This window comes from Myxocyprinus asiaticus, chromosome 42 (genome assembly GCF_019703515.2).
Source record: "Myxocyprinus asiaticus isolate MX2 ecotype Aquarium Trade chromosome 42, UBuf_Myxa_2, whole genome shotgun sequence".
NCBI classification, from domain to species: domain Eukaryota; kingdom Metazoa; phylum Chordata; class Actinopteri; order Cypriniformes; family Catostomidae; genus Myxocyprinus; species Myxocyprinus asiaticus.
The window spans coordinates 9,876,762-9,894,806 of NC_059385.1; the positions used below are offsets into that span (position 1 = coordinate 9,876,762).

The window sequence follows — 18,045 nt, forward strand, 5'->3', positions numbered from 1 at the left end:
AGCAATTTTAAAGGGATAGTTCACCCAAAAATTTAAACTCTCTCATTTACTCAGCCTCATGCTATACCAAACGTGTATGAGTTACTTTCTTCTGTAGAACACAAACAAAATTTTATAAGAATATTTCAGCTCTGTAGGCCCATACAATGCAAGCGAATAGTGGCCAGAACATTGAAGCTCCAAAAAGCATATAAAGGCAGAATAAAAGTAATTCATATGACTCCAGTGGTTAAATGTATATATTCAGAAGTCATATGATAGGTGTGGGTGAGAAACAGACCAATATTTATACTTTTATTTATTTTACTTACTATAAATCTGGATTCACATTCTTTTATTTTTGGTGATTTGCATTCTTCGTGTACATCACTACCTACAAGGCAGGGAGGAGAATTTATAGCAAAAAAAGGACTTAAATGTTTATCTGTTTCTTACTCCGATCTGCTCACTCATATCACTTCTGAAGACATTACTTAAAACACTGGATCCGTACAGATTACTTTTATGCTGCCTTTATGTCTTTTTTGGAGCTTCAACCATCTGGCCACCATTCACTTGCCTTGTATGGGCCTACAGAGCTGAGATACTCTTTGTTTGTGTTCTGCAGAAGAAAGGTCATAAACATCTGGGATGGCATGAGAGTGAATTGAAAGAATTTCATTTTTTGGTGAACTATTTAAGTCCAGGTCTAAGAAAATGAGTCTATTAAAGAATATACAAAACTATCATCTTTTTTTACCCCGTTATGTCAGTTCATTTAAAATCAATCAGACTCGCACTAAGTGCCAAAAATGTATTAACTCAATTCTAAAATGCATAATTGAATAATTGTTTAATCTGCAAAGTACAAACATTAATTAGACATGAAAAATCTGTGCAAACTGTTGAGACTTAAAATATAACGAACCAAACTGGGCTACAGGTTAGGTACAAAAAACAAAAGCTGAAAATTCTGTACAAGCAATTTTTTTGTAAAAAAAAAAACATCTGAAGAGAAAAATGGTCCTTGATACATTTGGTATTTAATTCCAGTAATATTACAAGTTCATGAGGGATTAAATGATTAATAAGTGAGTTTCTGGATATTAAAATATTTTTTGGCATAATCACTGTTTTTGCCCATATTTATATGATACAAAACTCATATAACCTCCAGCAGATTTAGCAGCCCATCAGTAATTATTTTTAAGCAAACTGCAGATTTTGGTATAACGATGTTGCCATGATTACGTCAGCTCCATTTCCGCATAAATGTTGATGTGAGTTCATAATGTGGTAAACCACTTCATTATCTAGACCATTGTTTTTCAACATTGCTCACACTGACATGCAATAACTTAAACAGGAAATTCAATGCTATGCAACAGGGTTGTGCATAATTATACAAAAAAAAAAAAAAGATATCCAACTCTAAAGCAAATGAACAACATGATTCACCAAATTTTTCAGAATCAGACCTGAAATGGTGAGTTGTTTTGACATTTAAGACTGATCACATTTAGAAGCACTGTTACGCATTTTTCAGTCTGCTAATCTCATGATCATGTAAGACTTCCTTTTACAAATCGGAGGTCACAATCTTTGAGAAATAACAAGACAGCAAAATACAGCTGTAAACAAATCTCACTTCCATGATAACACCTTAAAGGGACAGCTCACCCAAAAGCGAAAGTTCAGTCATAATTTATAGCTTCAGTCACCATTCACTTTCACTGTACGGCGAAAAAAAAAAAAAAATATATATATTTTATATTACATATATATACATATACGCATATACATACACATACATATACATACAATGAAAGAGAATGGTGACAGAAGCTGTCAGTCCCTAACATTCTGCTTAACATCTCATTTTGTGTTTGTCAAAGTAAGTCAAACAGGTTTAGAATAGCGAGTACATGTTGACATAACTTTCCTTTGTGGGTGAACTATACCTTTAAAGAAAAAAGAAAAAAATATTTTTATATATATATATATATATATATATATATATATACATACACACACACACACACACACACACACACACACGAGCAAGAAAACGGTTTTAACTAGCTTCAAACATTACATTTATGTCAAAACTCCACGTGAAACAATTTGCCATTATTAGTTTTTTTGCCTTGTAATACATTGCTAAAAAAGATGAATTTAAGTTTCACACTACTTGGCCTGAGTTCCTTTGTAATTAGAAAGTGTTCCAAGTGGTGTTTACGGTGCTATACAATCTTGAATAATTTAAGTGTGCTTTAATGTCACACATTTCACAATCTGGCATAAAATAAAACCCTCAACTGAAGGCACAAAGCTGATAGTACAAAATGTGAAAAAAAAAAAAAAAAAAGAGGTCTGACAAAAAAAAAAACAAAACAAAAAAAAAAACTTTAGTGTTGATGAATGTGTGACACCCATGTTAAACCAACCCTTACAACAAATACTGAGACCTAAAAGCTGTAGAACACCACTGACAATTATAAAGAATCTTTCCATGAAGAACTTTTTAGTTAAAAGGCATATTGTAGTTCGCCCAAAAATTTCGTGATTGAGGTTGTCAGTCCCAGTTGACTTTCACTGCATCTTATTTTCCATAATATGAAAGTGAATGGTGACTGATGCTGTCAGTCCCTAACATTTTGCCAAACATCTTTGTGTTCCACAGTAGAAAGTGGAAGCAACATGAAGATGAGTAAATAATGACAATTTTTAATAAATGATGACTATTTTCGAAAATATTAAATTCCTCATCATAGCACTTTTTCCAAAATTATCTGGCAAAATCCTTTGACTGACATTCCATTCAGAGTCAACCAGTACATAAGTTTAGGTTAAGGCTGATGTGTAGTGAATGTAAGTCTGTGGATTAATACATTCTTATCAAATACTGCATTTCACTTGAGTATTAATTTATGTCCCAAAAACCTTCCTAAAATATCCTTGGTGACAAAAGTGCATCTTGGGTATACAACACCTGTAATAAAATAACCTATCATTTTTTTTGGCCTATGCAAAGCAGTCCCAGAGATAAACAGTATAAATAAAAAAAAAATAAAAAATAAAAAAAAATGATCAGCTTAGGGTATTTGGTCAAACAAAAAACGTATACAGTATGTACAGAGCAAAAGGAAAACACTGAATTACCAAGTGCTGTTAGTCACCGCATCATAAAAACCGGTGAAAGAGCCGTTCAGTTCAGTTGATGTTTGGTGCAAAGAGTCTATACTGATATAAATGCAGTTTAAATACATCCACCACAGCGGCATGCTGCAGATCGTTTCCATACAGATGATATAATGCTGCTAACCTTAAGGCATTATATCTGAGGGCTATGTGGTCTTTCGTGTGAGGTCTTAAGACAAGAGTATCCTTAAGAGAGGAAAGCCAAATACTTATTTGTGCCATTCCAAAATCCTGTAGGGAGGAAATAGGAAAGTTAAGACAGTGCTGTTTTAAGGGTACACAAACATTACAATGTAAACACACTATAGGTTAAGCTGGAATGGTTCACCCAAAAATGAAAATGTTCTCATCATTTACTCACCCATATGCCACCCCAGATGTGTATGACTCTCTTTTACTGAACACAGACAAAGATTTTCAGAAGAACGTTTCAGCTCTGTAGGACCATACAATGCAATTGAATGGTGACCAAAACTTTGAAGCTCTAAAAAGCAGATAAATGCAGCATAAAGTAATCCATAAGACTCCTGTGGTTACATTTATATTTTCAGAAGTGATATGATAGGTGTGGATGCGAAAGAGATCAATATTTAAGCCCTTTTTTTTTTACTATCAGTTCTCCTCTATGCCCAGTAGGTGGCGATATGCACGAAGAATGTGAAAGTGAAAGTGGAGATTGACAACTATACACCTATTATATCGCTTCTGACATGGATTTTACCACTGGAGTCATATGATTCCTTTTATGCTGCCTTCATGTGCTTTTGGAGCTTTAAAATTTTGGGTACCCTTTCACTTGAATTGTGTGGACCTACAGAGCCGAAATATTCTTCTAAAATCTTTATTTGTGTTCAGCAGAAGAAAGAAAGCCATACACAACTGGGGTGGCATGAGGGTGAGTAAATAATGAGACAATGTTTGGGTGAACTATCCCTTCAAGGTAAGTGAAGCAGCAGCATAATTGGAACAGTAGTTCCAGGCTGACAGCGCATTATATTTTTCACAAAAACATTTGTCTTGAAAGGGTCATTTCATATATTCTGCTTTTAGTGTATCAGCAGGAAATACCAATTTTTAACAACAGGTTATCAGAAGTTGGCCACTGACAATTTTTACAAACTTGAGGAGAGGGATTTACATCCGATTAGGAATTTACATCCAAATAATAAATAATCTATACAGAATGAAAATACCCAAACCTCAGTGTGGAATAAAAACTGTTTAAATTGTCTAGATTTAGACCAGTTAACACCTGACATGGTTTAACTTGCATAGAGCCAACAGACGTATGACTGAGTAATTTGCTTTATTATTTTATATTGTTTCATAAAATCCTATATTGCAAAAGAGTGTGTTTATAAATGTTTATATTGCATTTTCAATGTTTTCCACTGAACTTGCTTCCGTGTGCTGTGAACTCACCTGACTACGACTCATTCACCATGGTAACGGAAACATTTTGACATCCCTCTGGAAGACAAACCCAGACAGATTAGAATATTATATATGCAAACATTCACGCATATATTCATCTTCACATATAGTGAAGACATAAGCTTTGTTATGGTGCAGACAGCTGATTAAAACATTTCTAGGCAGAACTCAAAGATTTAAGTACATTCAAGTCAGTTTTAGCACTGCCTTGTGATGCATTCTTCCAAAAAAAAAAAAAAAACACTACATTTCACAATGTTCTCTAGCAATTTGAGTGTTGTAAAACCTCTCTTGTGACATACCGCTATTTGCAGGGCTTCCATCTTTTTGTTCCTCAGAGTACACATCGTTGCCTAGGAGATGATTCTGTGACTCACTCAGAGGTCTGGCGTTTGTCTGTCCATCAACTGTGCTGTTACCATAACAACCATTATGCTGTCAGTAACACTTGCGGATGTTTTCACTACCCTAGAATAAACCTCACTCTGGATTACATGATACTCTTAATAGTTACATCAGAAAGACTAGATTTCTATGAAGATAACAAAATTATCTCAATCAACATAAAAGGCATAATTCAGCCAGAAATGAAAATTGTCATCATTTACTTAAAAATGTAATGAAAGTGAATAGTGACAGAGGCTGTAAGTCCCTAACATTCCTCCTAACATCTCCTTTTGTGTTTCACAGACGACTGACAGTCATACAGGTTTGAAGCAACATTAGGCCACGTTTACACAGCAGCAGAATACGGTTGTCAGACTTGTTTTGAGTGCTTAATACGGTTACGTTCACACACAGGATGTTTTTTTACGGGAGTGACAACCACATTCTATAACCGAACTGACACACGCAAATGTTCAGGTCTCACAACCGCATTCTCGGCAAACTTGTGCTGTGTGAATGGAACCGTACTGGACAACTAGTTGTTAGTTACGTCATGTACAGTGAGAGACACGCTGCACTGTACACATGTGTGTCTCATGTGTTTCATATGGGGTATTGTTAACTCCCTGAGGAGGAGGAATGAGCTGTGTGTCATCTGAAGATCCAGCCGGTTTTCCACCGGCTGCTCACGGGCGCGAGCCACGTGACACAAAAGCTGCGCTCTGCACACGGTTAAAAAGCATTCAAAGCCACTGTCGGTTAATTATACTCGCGTCTCGATTGGACTCATTTATTTAATAACGCGGTGGCAATTGTGATAAGACGTGTCGGTGTTATGGACATCGCCATCTTTTAGTCACTGTCACTATTGTTACAGCTGGAATACGGTTGTGACTTCGGTTGTTCGTTCATACAGACAGTATTCGAACTGCTACTGTAAGCTGTTATATTAATGGGACTTTTCAAGACTCAAACCTGTAAGAAAATACGGTTGTCAATCCCAAACACTGACTGTGTGAACGTAGCTTTAAGAGTGAGTAAATGATGACAGAATTTTCAGTTTTGGGGGAACTAACCCTTTAAGGAAAAATGTCATGGTTTAATTTGCCTGTGATTAATTAGTCATTTTCCATACACTAAAATAAATGAAGTGACTGGTATTGAAAACAAATGAGATTGCAATTACCATTTAATAGTCTGGTGTTCAACATTGCCTTGCTCTGAGTCAACATTGACTAGGCGGGTAGGGAATGTGTACCCATCTCCCAAACTAGAGGAAGAAAAACAATTATTTATCCTACCGTAGCCGTTTAGAAATGCCGAATGTTTAGAGAAACAGCAGAGGAATCTAACAAGACAGTGCTTTTTATATACATACATAGCATATCACGTACAGTATATACAGAACAGATATTAGGCACTTTCACACATGATAAAACCTGTTAAATCGCTGGGTAAATGGCAGGAAAAAGGTGTTACATCTGCTATACACACATGCAATGCACCACCAAAATGTAGTTAAAATGCTCTGATGTGCTTTGCCAGAAATTACAGAAACATAGGTAGGCTGTAAAAAATGGTGGGACATACTTTGTTTATAGCTGTCTGCACAATGTCTGCAATACTGTTTATGTTTGATTCATTTTCGTGGTGAATGTTTGCATTTCTGTACATGATCTTTCAACTAAAATGCTGTTAAAATTTCAGCAAAGACTGCATGTGTGAAAGTGCCTATTATGAAATGAGCAAAATGATGCAACATGGCTTTTTTACCAGGTGTAAACAGGTAAGCACCAGTATTTCTTCTGGTCTCCGAACACCTGAGCGATATTCTTGCGAAAGCCAATGGTGAAACCATTTTTATCTGGGCCATTTCTAAACACCGGTGCCCTGAAAGCCTCTAAAGAGAAGGAATGGGTGATAAAATATTAGAATGAGGTCTTTCCCCTCTCCACTTAATGTTGTGATCATTTACTTTTGAACCAACTTTGGCGGTGAATCAAACTTCCTCATTGTAGGAAAGGCACAACGTCTTTTTTGGTGTATGAGTGAAGTGAAGTGTGACCCAAATATTTTTCATAAACATACCCACAATCCACCCCCACACTTATCTACATTATACTTTTACCGACACAGTTTTATTTGGTTTCTAAACATGTGACTGCAGTTTCCCTCAAAAAGAAATGATGAGAAAGAAGTCACAATATGGAACTGAGACATAGGTGCCAGGGAAAGGAGAATATAAACCTTGGGCTGTATTGCTTGAGATAATCAAGATCAAAAGAGCACTAACTGTATTTACTAGATTTTGTTGGCAAGTCAGCGAAAGACAATGGATAACAATTTATAATGCAAATTGGGGCTGTCAGTCGATTATAATATTTAGTCGCGATTAATATAAAAGGTTTCCGTCGTTAATGCTTTAACACATTCAGTTACAAGAAAACTTGATAATACAATTAACAGCGTTACACATTTAATTATTCACATATGTGAATGCGTTAACTTTGACAGTCAAAATGCAAATAATACAGTGACATCAATTAATCACTGATTAAATATTATTATAAGTGTAAATCAAAGGGAGATTTTCAAATTTAAATGCTAAAATCTGTACATGTTTACAAAAACAAAAGTAGCACAACTAAGGCTGAAATTTTCTTCAAAAAGTTTCTATGAATTCTGTATGTTAATGCTGACCAATCACAATTTATTAGGTAAATTATGGCAGTCAATCTGGAAAATAATTTAAATCGCAAATAATATATATATATATATATATATATACTCAAAAAAAAAAAACAATATATATATATTTTTTTTGAGTTAACACTTTAAAGTATTCAGATACAAAGAAAGTAAATAACAATACAATTAAAAGCATAACACATTTAATTAAATCAAATCTGACAGCCCCAATGCAAATATTACAATAATACCAATTAAATATCGATTAGCTAACATACTATCGGTCAAAGGGAGATTTTCAGACTTTAAATGTTAAAATTCATAAAAAGTTTACAAAAATAGCACATCTATAGCTGATCAACAAAACCTTTGAATTAAGTCTTAATTCACACATTTTTAATTTTTTAAAATGTATCATTTTTGTGCTACTAGCGTCGTCAAACAGAACTGCAAAAATAATCACTGTTTTCAAACAGATCCCAGAAAACAATATTGTCTTTGGTTGTACAAAAAAACAGTCCCGCCTCAAATTCACATCATCGGTCGAGCCAACGTTGCTTTGCACGTCAGCTTTAAAGGGGTCATGACGTGAGAAATTACGTTTCAGAACTCAAAACTTCCTCCTCACTGCAAAAAGAGCATTTCTTGAAACCATGCTGTCAAAATGACTTGTTCTCTACTTCCTCCACATTGTGATGTCACACTGTGGTAGACATTTGCATCTGACCACCACTACAACAAAACATCAGTGCCTACTTTACCTTATCACTTCCTTAGCCCTGCCCAGTAGTGGTGAGCAGTGAGAGAGCAGGTCAGTCAGTCAAGAGCAGAGAGCCAATCATACCAGTGGGCATTTACTGTCAAGTCTTAAAGGGAAAGCAGCAGCAAAAACACAGTGTTTCTGACATAGGGTCAGAATGAGGGAGAAAATGATCATGTTTTACAAATATATGACTGTTTTTTTGTGCAAAAAAACACTAATATTATAAGTGAACCTGAAGGAACATATTAAAACAGCTGACAAAAAAAAGGCATGTCATGACCCCTTTAACCAGTTGGAGCTGAAATAATTGCAGACATCTGTGAGAAGAGTAAAGCAGAGTGATCATTTCTTATTTACCGATAGTGGTTCTGTTTTTTCCCACCAGCCATAAGTGGTAGCTGAAAAGTGACAGGATGCTAATGAAGAACATGGCCGCAACAAAGAAGAGGAATAACACGTGGAACTTTGTGTGAGTGTCCGGCAGCTGATTCTGTTGAGCAAGAAAAAACAGATGAGAAGATGACAGTACAAAAACTTCAGAATTCCTTCCAGGTTGTGAAAGTATGTTAATCAAAATACCAAATGTATAGATTTTAGATGAAGCTTCTAATGCTTTTTTTCATCAAACACAGCTGATCTTTTTAAAATACTCAGATGTCCAAAATCTCCCCATCTTTTTTAGCAAAGCTATTAAACTTTATTTACATACTGGTCTCAGAGCCATGACACGTCTATATATGGCAAGAATAACCAAAAAGAATGTGCATAATTTAATATGCAAAAATGTGCTCTTTGCTGCACAATTGTTGCTTATTTCCATCAGTGAAAACACACTGCCAAATGAGTCGACAGTGCAACACCAAACCAAATGCCTACAGTGACAACAGCGCAAAGCAAGCGTGAGTGGTTTACCTCCGGGCAATGCTCTAGAGCCCTCCGTCTGCAAAGCTTCAAAGTGTTAAAAACACAGACAATGTTAGAAGCAAAGACATCCCTTCTTTTGCTTTTATCCTTTCTCTCAAAAGCTGACAAACACACACAAAATCATCATTTTCAAAATCAAAATCTCTTTTCAGCTTCTTTATCTTTTATAAAGCTTTTCCCACATACTGGTTTAAATAAATGTTCAGTGGCTTGGTCAAACTTATTAGCTTATACGTTGTTTAATTTAGTTTCATGCAGATAGAAACACAGATAGGCAGAAAGACATGCTGCAGTTAACGCTTAAAAATAGCACAAGGTGAGAGACAAGAGGTGTGACAGATGAGAGGAATCACATGCTGTGTGCACGTGTAGACTTACTGTCCAGAACTTGATAAAGTACTGCAAAACGGTAGCGGCAATGAAGACACAGTACAGCATAGAGTACGCCAGGAACAGCACAAAGAACTTGTAGTTGGAGAATCCAACACAGTTATTAACCCTGAGAGAGAAAGAGAGAGATAGAGAGAGAGAGAGAGAGAAAACTCTCAATATGATCCACACAGTTACCACTCAGACTTAAAAGTGGTTCAGCTTTAAAACAGCTAAGTCATTTAAAAATGATATCATATTTAATATTTAATATTCATCTGTTTCTCACCCATACCTATCATATTGCTTCTGAAGATATGGATTTAACCAACCACTATGAATGCGCAACTGACATCAAGTTTTTGCCTCAAATTACTTAAATTTCATGCTGTTTCTCACCAAAACCTATTCTTTCAGAAGACTTGGAATATGACACACAAGTCGCATGGTTTTATACTTTTTGGTCCCTTTTTTAGCTTTAAAAGTAAATCACTTTCAACTGCCATTATATTGCAAAGACAGACCGGGATATTCATTAAAACATCTCCTTTCGTGTTCAGAAAGAAAGTCATATGGGTTTGGAACGACACAAGGCTGAGTACTGTAAATAATGACAGAATTTACATTTTGGGGGGAACTATTCCTTTAAAACGGAAGCCCCAGAGACACATACCAGGGACAGTGGTGATCCATTTTCAGGACACACCTGGAAAAACAAAAGATGAATGATAAACATTGTGCAAACTTAAAGAAACAAGATAACAAATGCATTCTGAGTGGACCCACATGTCGCAGGTAGAGCAGTGATGACATCTGTCTGGTTTGAGTAGCTGACAACGGTCACAGTAACGGATAGCTGAGGATGACAGAGGACTCGTTAATAATGCTAAACATAAATGTACTACCCTCATGTTGTTCCAAACCCGTATGACTTTCTATTTTCCATGGAACATGCAAGGAGATGTGCAGAATGACAGCCTGCGATACCATTCACTTTCATTGTATGGAAAAAAGATGAACACTTTGCCTAACATCTCCTTTTGCGTTCCATGGAAGAAAGTCATACAGGTTTGGAACAACATAAGGGTGAGTAAATGATCATTTTAGGTGAAGTATCACTTTTTTTTTAAAGTTAATATTTGCTCACCCCCAGATCCTGTGCGTGTATATATGGGCAATTCCCTAGCCACTTTCTTCAGGATTTCCTGCCGGGCTTCTGGTCTCTCCTCTTTCTCATACAGCTCTTTCTCCGAGTTAGAGAGACAGAACTAAGACGGACAAGAGATTTAGGTAAAAATATGCTTGTCTATATATCAACACATCACATTTTCAGGTTCTAAGCAAACCATCTTTAGTCCTAAAGATGCAAGCCAAGAAACACAAGTTCTGACATACTACACTCCATCTAAATCTATTTTTTTCAAACAGCATTCTGCTAATTCTTTCATATTTATTATGCATGCCTGTTTCATGCCTCATTAATTGAGACACTACATGGAATTTCTGTACTACTAAATTTATTTAACACACAGAAAGACCATTTCAAACAAACTAGTGAAGGCAAAACAAATTAAAATTATTCGTGACCAGTCACAGCACTTAAAATATACACTCTCTAAAACATATGATGAACTATGGTAAATATAAGAGCAATAACTGTACAATGTAGAATCAAGGGCTTTAAATTTTGGATATCCAAGTATTATGGACAACGTTTTTCTCCAGTGTAATCCTGTATATGCTCTGTTCTAATGATGTTTGATATTAGGAAACAAACTGGCCTGGTTTGTCTTCAGATATTCTTTTTATTTGATTACTTATTTCATTGCCTTTGATAGGAAAGCAATTCATGTTATAGAGCAGGAAGCAAACATTTTTACTAGAAGCACCAACTCAGTAAAGTGGTTTACTCACGGGTACAGTCAGAATATTATAAGTAGTCCTTTAGTGTTAATTAAATTAAGTTATTTTAGTTTGATTTCCCACAGCACCTTTACATAGCCAAAAAAATAATTTCAACTATGTAATCCAACTTTGGCACGTGGATGACCGTATAGTGTACCTCAGCCAACACCATAGAAAAAACCTAAAAGGTCTATTTTTATTTTCAAAGTCTATTTTGAAAGTCTACATTAAAAACTATATATTTTTTGCCCTTCTTCCTCTCCCCTTCTCCTCTTCTCTCTCATTACATTCTGTGGTATTAAAACTACAGAGCAGCCCGTTTACTGATCCCCACTGCTGCTCCACCTCCAGATGTGAAGAGTATTACAACTGAGCCTGGATCTTTCCAGATAAACATTACAGTTTCACTGCCAAAAATTCTGATCAGTATGATGTATCAGGAGATATTTTGTTCCCCTAGCTGAACTGAGAAACTAAAGGCCCAGGGGATAAGAAAGCATTAACAGGAATTTTTACAGGAAATAAAGGAACAGGAGCCGAGGGAGAGAAAGAGCGAAAGTACCTCTTTCGAGGGGATGGCTGGCTTGGAAATGATGGTCTTCCAATAGGACCATATGAACATGAAGAAGCAGATGTGAAACACTATCAGATAAATAACTACAACAGAAACAGCATGAAGAGACACACAATTATTTCATTTCAGTCACACTAGTGCTTCATACTTTATAACCCACAACAAAAGCTGATACTTCTTTACGACAATACAAATGGAACATTTGTTCACTCTGGTGTGACAAAACATGTGACAAAGAACAGTAGGAGGCTAGATTAGCTAACAAATGGATTTGTCAACTACTTATGTAATTTTGGCTGTGTCCGAAACCTAAAGCAGCTGCTTTTCTGCTTTGTGACTCATTTACTTCACAGGCAGTATGTGTGTATGAATGTACCTTCTACGGAAACTGGTTTCAGACAGACTTAAGGGCCATTATAGCATCCATCTTTGCTGTTTTTTAATTGTTTTTCTATGTAAACATGCACTAGATGGATGCTTTTGTCTGCTGGGTCGCGTATCTCTGTTTTCTTCTTGCGAAGAAGCGCTAAGTTTTTTAGATGCCATGTCAAGTTAAAAGAACTTGCGATTTAAAAAAACTTGAGACATCTAAATTCTGTTCCATTCGTATCTTATTTTAACGCAAGAACGCATTCAGTCTGAATGGTCCCTTAAGCCACTATAACGTCACATCTAACGATCTAATACAAATTCAAATGAGCTTTAAAGATACATGTATTAATAAAAATATTTCACTACAATGCATATCTCTCGAGAAATTGGGTCATAAGATGAACAAAAATTACATTTATGAATAAATTTACTCTTTTTAACATGTCCGTCTAGCACATGTTTATATTTGCAAAACAACAACAACAAAAAAAAGAGCACAAAAAATAGCCCCTTTTAAAGAGATAGTTCACTCCAAAATGATTTCATCATTTACTCATCCTCATGCCATACCAGGTGTCTGAATTTCTTTTTCTGCAGAACACAAATTAAGATTTTTAGAAGAATATTTCAGCTCTGTTGGTCCTCACAATATAAGTGAATGGTGACCAGAGCTCAGAAGGTCCAAAAATGACAAAAGCAGCATAAAAGTAATCCATTTGACTCCAGTGGTTTAATCCATATCTTCAGAAGCAATATGATAGGTGTAGGTAAGAAAAAGATCAATATTTAAGTTTTTTTTTTTTCTATCAACCACCACCTTTGACCAGCCCCAAACAGTAGGTGGCTGAATGTGGAAATGAAAGTGTAGATAAAATTACTTAAATTTTGATCCGTTTCCCACCCACACCTATCATATCGCTTCAGAAGACATGGATTTAACCACTAGAGTCTTATGGATTACTTTTATACTGCCTTTATGTCTCTTTTGGACCTTCAAAGTTCTGGTCACCATTCACTTGCATTGTGAGGACCTAAAGAGCAGAAATATTATTTTAAAAAATCTTTGTGTTCAGCTTAAGAAAGAAAGTAATACACATCTGGGATGGCATGAGGGTGAGTAAATGATGATTCATTTTTGGGTGAACTATTCCTTTAAGGCACTAGCATGTCTAAGAATCTAATACAATTGAAGCAAACAAATATGCAAATTGTTAGTCAATACTCACTACAATGCTTATTTCTCTAAAATTGGGACATAAGTAAAAAAAATAAATAAAAAAAAAAAGATATTTATAAATAAATTTACTCTTATCAACTGCTCCTTCAGGCACAATTTATATTTTTCCACCAACATTCGAAACACACACCTGTCGCAGGTTATCATATGCAACAAAGCACACATCTATGCTGCCTTCAAAAACGGACCAAATGAAGGCATCTAAGCATGTTTAAGTAAACTGAAGTAATCATCTATGTAGGATAGTATGCAAACACTGGATTCTGACATGCCTTGATGCCTTCCTACCTCTATATACTGACAACTAAGGCAGCATTTTTCTGCTTTCGGACACAACAACCAATGTGTGGTTGGATTCACTGCCGTTTCTCTTACCTTGCTCCTCAGTGTTAGGGATTGTATCTGCAAAGAGAAAGCAGCAAAGGTTAGCCTAATCAGCTATCCCATTAACAGCAACTGGCACGATTCACAAAACCATCTGCTGAGTGCAGGGAAACCACTCTCACTCTCTCTCTCTCTCAACTCTTTCCCAGTTCCCACCAGCTCAGCTCGATCAGCCCAGTTAGGCCCGAGCGCTGGGAGACTGGCACTGCCATCTGGCAGAAAAGAGCCTTGTGTCCATCACTGATAAAATACCCCAGTTGCCATGACAACAAAATGACTTACAGATGCATGTCATGTTAGCACTGTCCATAAAACCTCTAACTGTAAAACTGTATACACCTCTACAGCAAAAGGAGGAAGAATGAATCAATAAGGAAGGTCTTGCAATGTATCACTTTGTATCAGCTTTCCAAGGGCAGTAAAAAGACTGGAACTTACACTGAAGTGAGCAGGCTATATTTTTAGACTGATGGGAAAGTAATAACTGGGTGGAGTCGGTGTGGAACAAGAGCGAGTTTATAGGTCACTGTGAAGTGGTTAACATCAGATTGTGCTGTGCAAGAACAACACAGACATTTCTGTTCTTTCATTTAGCACACATGTTTGAACTTTTATCGCTCAGATAGAAAGATCTAACCAATATCAATTAAGCCCCCACAAATTCAGAGATGGAGAAAAACAAATAAGGGAATATATCACACTCAAAAAGTATCACATACATAACCAGATATTAAAAAACTGAAAATAGATGGGATCTGATTAAAATGTTATAAGATTGCTAAAGACTTATTCTCATTACTCTAAGTGGCTAAATGGAGACACTGGTCAATGTATGTAAATATTTAGGAAATTTAATGTGTAATATACGTAAAATAATGAAACACCCCGTTTTTCCTTTTCTTTTTTTAAAAGACTTGATTGTGTCAGATTGTTTGAGTTTATTTAAAATAGGAAACAAATTAAAACAAATACTATGGTGAAACCTGATTTCTGATTTGTTAATTGTACAGATCACCCTTTTTGTCTAATATGCTGTCAGGCTGAACTGACAGCTATGCTATTAAATTATGGATTTACACTCGATATAGCACGACATAAATCAGACTTCCTCAATGCATTTTATCAAATGAACTCTCATCAAATCTATTTTTAAGTATCAAAGCATCAACTGGGCTTAAAACTCGAGGTTTAACTGTAACACGGAATGCAATAAACGAAATCAAACCACAAACTTAACTAACACGCGTATGGCTTTCGATATAAATCATGCACTCATTTGCATGCTTGGAAACCTAGCAATATTTCGGTACCAATATATCTGCTGGTACCAGTCAGTCACTGTCACTTCCTGCCCAGACCATCACTGCAACAACTAACCAGCGACCTTTATACCCTGTGCTGTGAAACACCAGGACAACTCGGATCGATACTTACATATACAGAGCTCCACCACGTAGGCGTAGTAGGACCAGCACACGACCAGGTTGATGAAAATCACAGGTATCCAGGATAAGACCCGTTTACAGCATCTTAGTGCATGAGAGGGCGCCATCTTTAATCCGACCCGCATCGCGCGGAAAGACTGTCAGTGACGTCACAGCACGAGGCTAGTACGATAGATGAGCGCGGGAAATAACAAAGAAACGCTTCACACTGACAGCACGTTAGTTCTCTGTTATCGGTTAAACTAAACGATGCCACACTCCAACTTACAACTTTAGCAATATAAACGAATATTTATCAATATAATCCTCTTATATTCGTAGTTTATTTGGTCTAATTGTAAGAGAAATGTGTCTAAAATTAATCACACAGCTGGGTTACTCTTCCATTGGAGTGGCAAACGAGGGGCAGAATTTGTAAAAATGCTTATTTATTTAATAATATACTTTATTGCTATGTATTTCAAAATAGTTTATTATGCTTTATCCAGTAAAATGGAAGCTTAATGACATTTTGTCTGTGGTTACCGTTATTTGAAGTGAAATTCAGGGTTGTTCTAAAATGAGTAGGTAAGTGCAACTTTAGAGATTTATTCAGAAAAATAAATAACTTTAAGAATTAAATTGAATTATTTCATTGAAATTTCAGTTAAAAAGCTTAGACCCTATTTTTGTCTAGGGAGAATTTATATCATATTTATTTAGACATAAATGGAAAAAAGACAAGACAAATAAACTGTAGTAATTTAATGGTGTTTGTTCTAAAAGGTTAAAATCACTGTAAGATTTGAAAATGTCAGGGGGCCTGGGTAGCTCAGCGAGTATTGAGGTTGACTGCCAACCTGGAGTTGCGAGTTTAAATCCAGGGTGTACTGTGTGACTTCAGCCAGGTCTCCTAAGCAACCAAATTGGCCCAGTTGCTAGGGAGGGTAGAGTCACATGGGATAACCTCCTCGTGGTCACAGTTTGTGGTTCTTGCTCTCAATGGAGAGTAGCATGAGCCTCCACATGCTGTGAGTCTCTGCGGTGTCATGCACAATGAGCCATGTGATAAAATGTGTGGATTGACTGTCACAGAAGCAGAGGCAACTGAGACTTGTCCTCCAGATTGTAGTAACCATGCCACCACTAGGACCTACTAAATAGTGGGAATTGGGCATTACAAATTGGGGAGAAAAGGGGATAAATAAAAAAATTACAAATGATGATTTGAAATCATCAAATAATAAGATTAATTGGCTCTGTCACTCTAAATTGTTGCTACTTTAAAATGTTACAATTTAAAGAAACACCACAGACCACTTCCATTACACCCTTTTCTTTGTCTGTATATTGCCTGTAGAGTAACCTTAGATTCTGTGGTGTTACCATAAAATCAGTAACACCACAGACAAATTTGCACAAATCTGGACTTTTCTCAAATGGAGGCTGCCATCATGATAGTTTCAAGGTCAGGGGACATTTTGGAAATGTTAATATGATTATATTTATCAAAATGTAGATTAAAATCTGTCAAATCAGCAAGTTATAATCGTAACACCACAGACTCTAATAAAGTGTGACACATGACATTTTTAGAAATTTAGTAAAATATATTAAAATTAATAAGAAAGAATAAACTCAAAATGCACTCCTCAGATCAACCGATCACCTACAGTGATGTTTGCACACAGGAATTAGTCCAAATAGAATTCCCTCTTTTCTTAAAGAGCAGATTTCCAGTGTTGTAACACCACAGACATAAAAATAAGGGACACAACTTTTTCTTAAAATATATCAAAATATGTATGTTATATACACCATATCTCTCAAACTCAATAAAATATGTATTTTAAGACAAAAATTGAACTTTTAACAATGCACAAATTGCTTTCACCTTACAGACTACAAATGTGCAAACATTTTACGATTTATTAATATTTAAAGTTGATTTCTATTGTTGCAAATTAGAGGGACACCATTTGCCACCGCAACTGAAGAAAGACCCAGCTCTTAAATTCAGAAAAATATCAACAAATATTTAAATTTCAGTTTTGCTTTTATAAGAGGTTAGCTACATTATTCAGAGTAGAGCCATATTTAATTTTTGATGGGAATGATGCTTTGCGAGATACAGAGAGACAAGGGCCAGGGACTAAAAACAAAATGTTTTTCATTTCGGTTCGTTCTGAGAAGAAACTATTTTTTCATTACGGTTCCAGTGTTCTGCAGCCTTCTTTCCAATTGGTAAATATTTCAAATTTACATCTGGCCATCTAAAATCAATTAATAGCCTAAATCTCTCTCTCCTGCATACAAAGTAATGTTCTCACATCAGAACAATTGAAAGGGACTAAAAGGGACAGTTTTTAGTCCCTGGTAGGCCCTACTATTGTTTAAATGGTTG

General features: G+C 35.8%; 1 protein-coding gene across 2 annotated transcripts; it reads right to left on the reverse strand.

Annotated features, from left to right (window-relative positions):
- Positions 1–813: 813 nt before the first annotated feature.
- On the reverse strand, positions 814–15,781 carry zdhhc20a (zinc finger DHHC-type palmitoyltransferase 20a). Of its 2 annotated transcripts, none has more exons than XM_051683361.1 (13): positions 15,652–15,781; positions 14,209–14,235; positions 12,213–12,307; positions 10,893–11,013; positions 10,532–10,601; positions 10,419–10,451; positions 9,755–9,875; positions 8,810–8,942; positions 6,775–6,901; positions 6,188–6,271; positions 4,917–5,026; positions 4,603–4,650; positions 814–3,411 (listed from the first exon to the last, which is right to left on the reverse strand). In XM_051683361.1, exons 1-12 carry the CDS (start codon positions 15,767–15,769, stop codon positions 4,607–4,609), a joined length of 1,083 nt encoding a protein of 360 aa, XP_051539321.1. In that variant the 5' UTR covers positions 15,770–15,781; the 3' UTR covers positions 814–3,411; positions 4,603–4,606. The 2 variants fall into 2 exon arrangements, with proteins under 2 accessions (XP_051539321.1, XP_051539322.1); XM_051683362.1 differs by lacking the exon at positions 15,652–15,781 and adding an exon at positions 14,500–14,636.
- Positions 15,782–18,045: the final 2,264 nt, after the last annotated feature.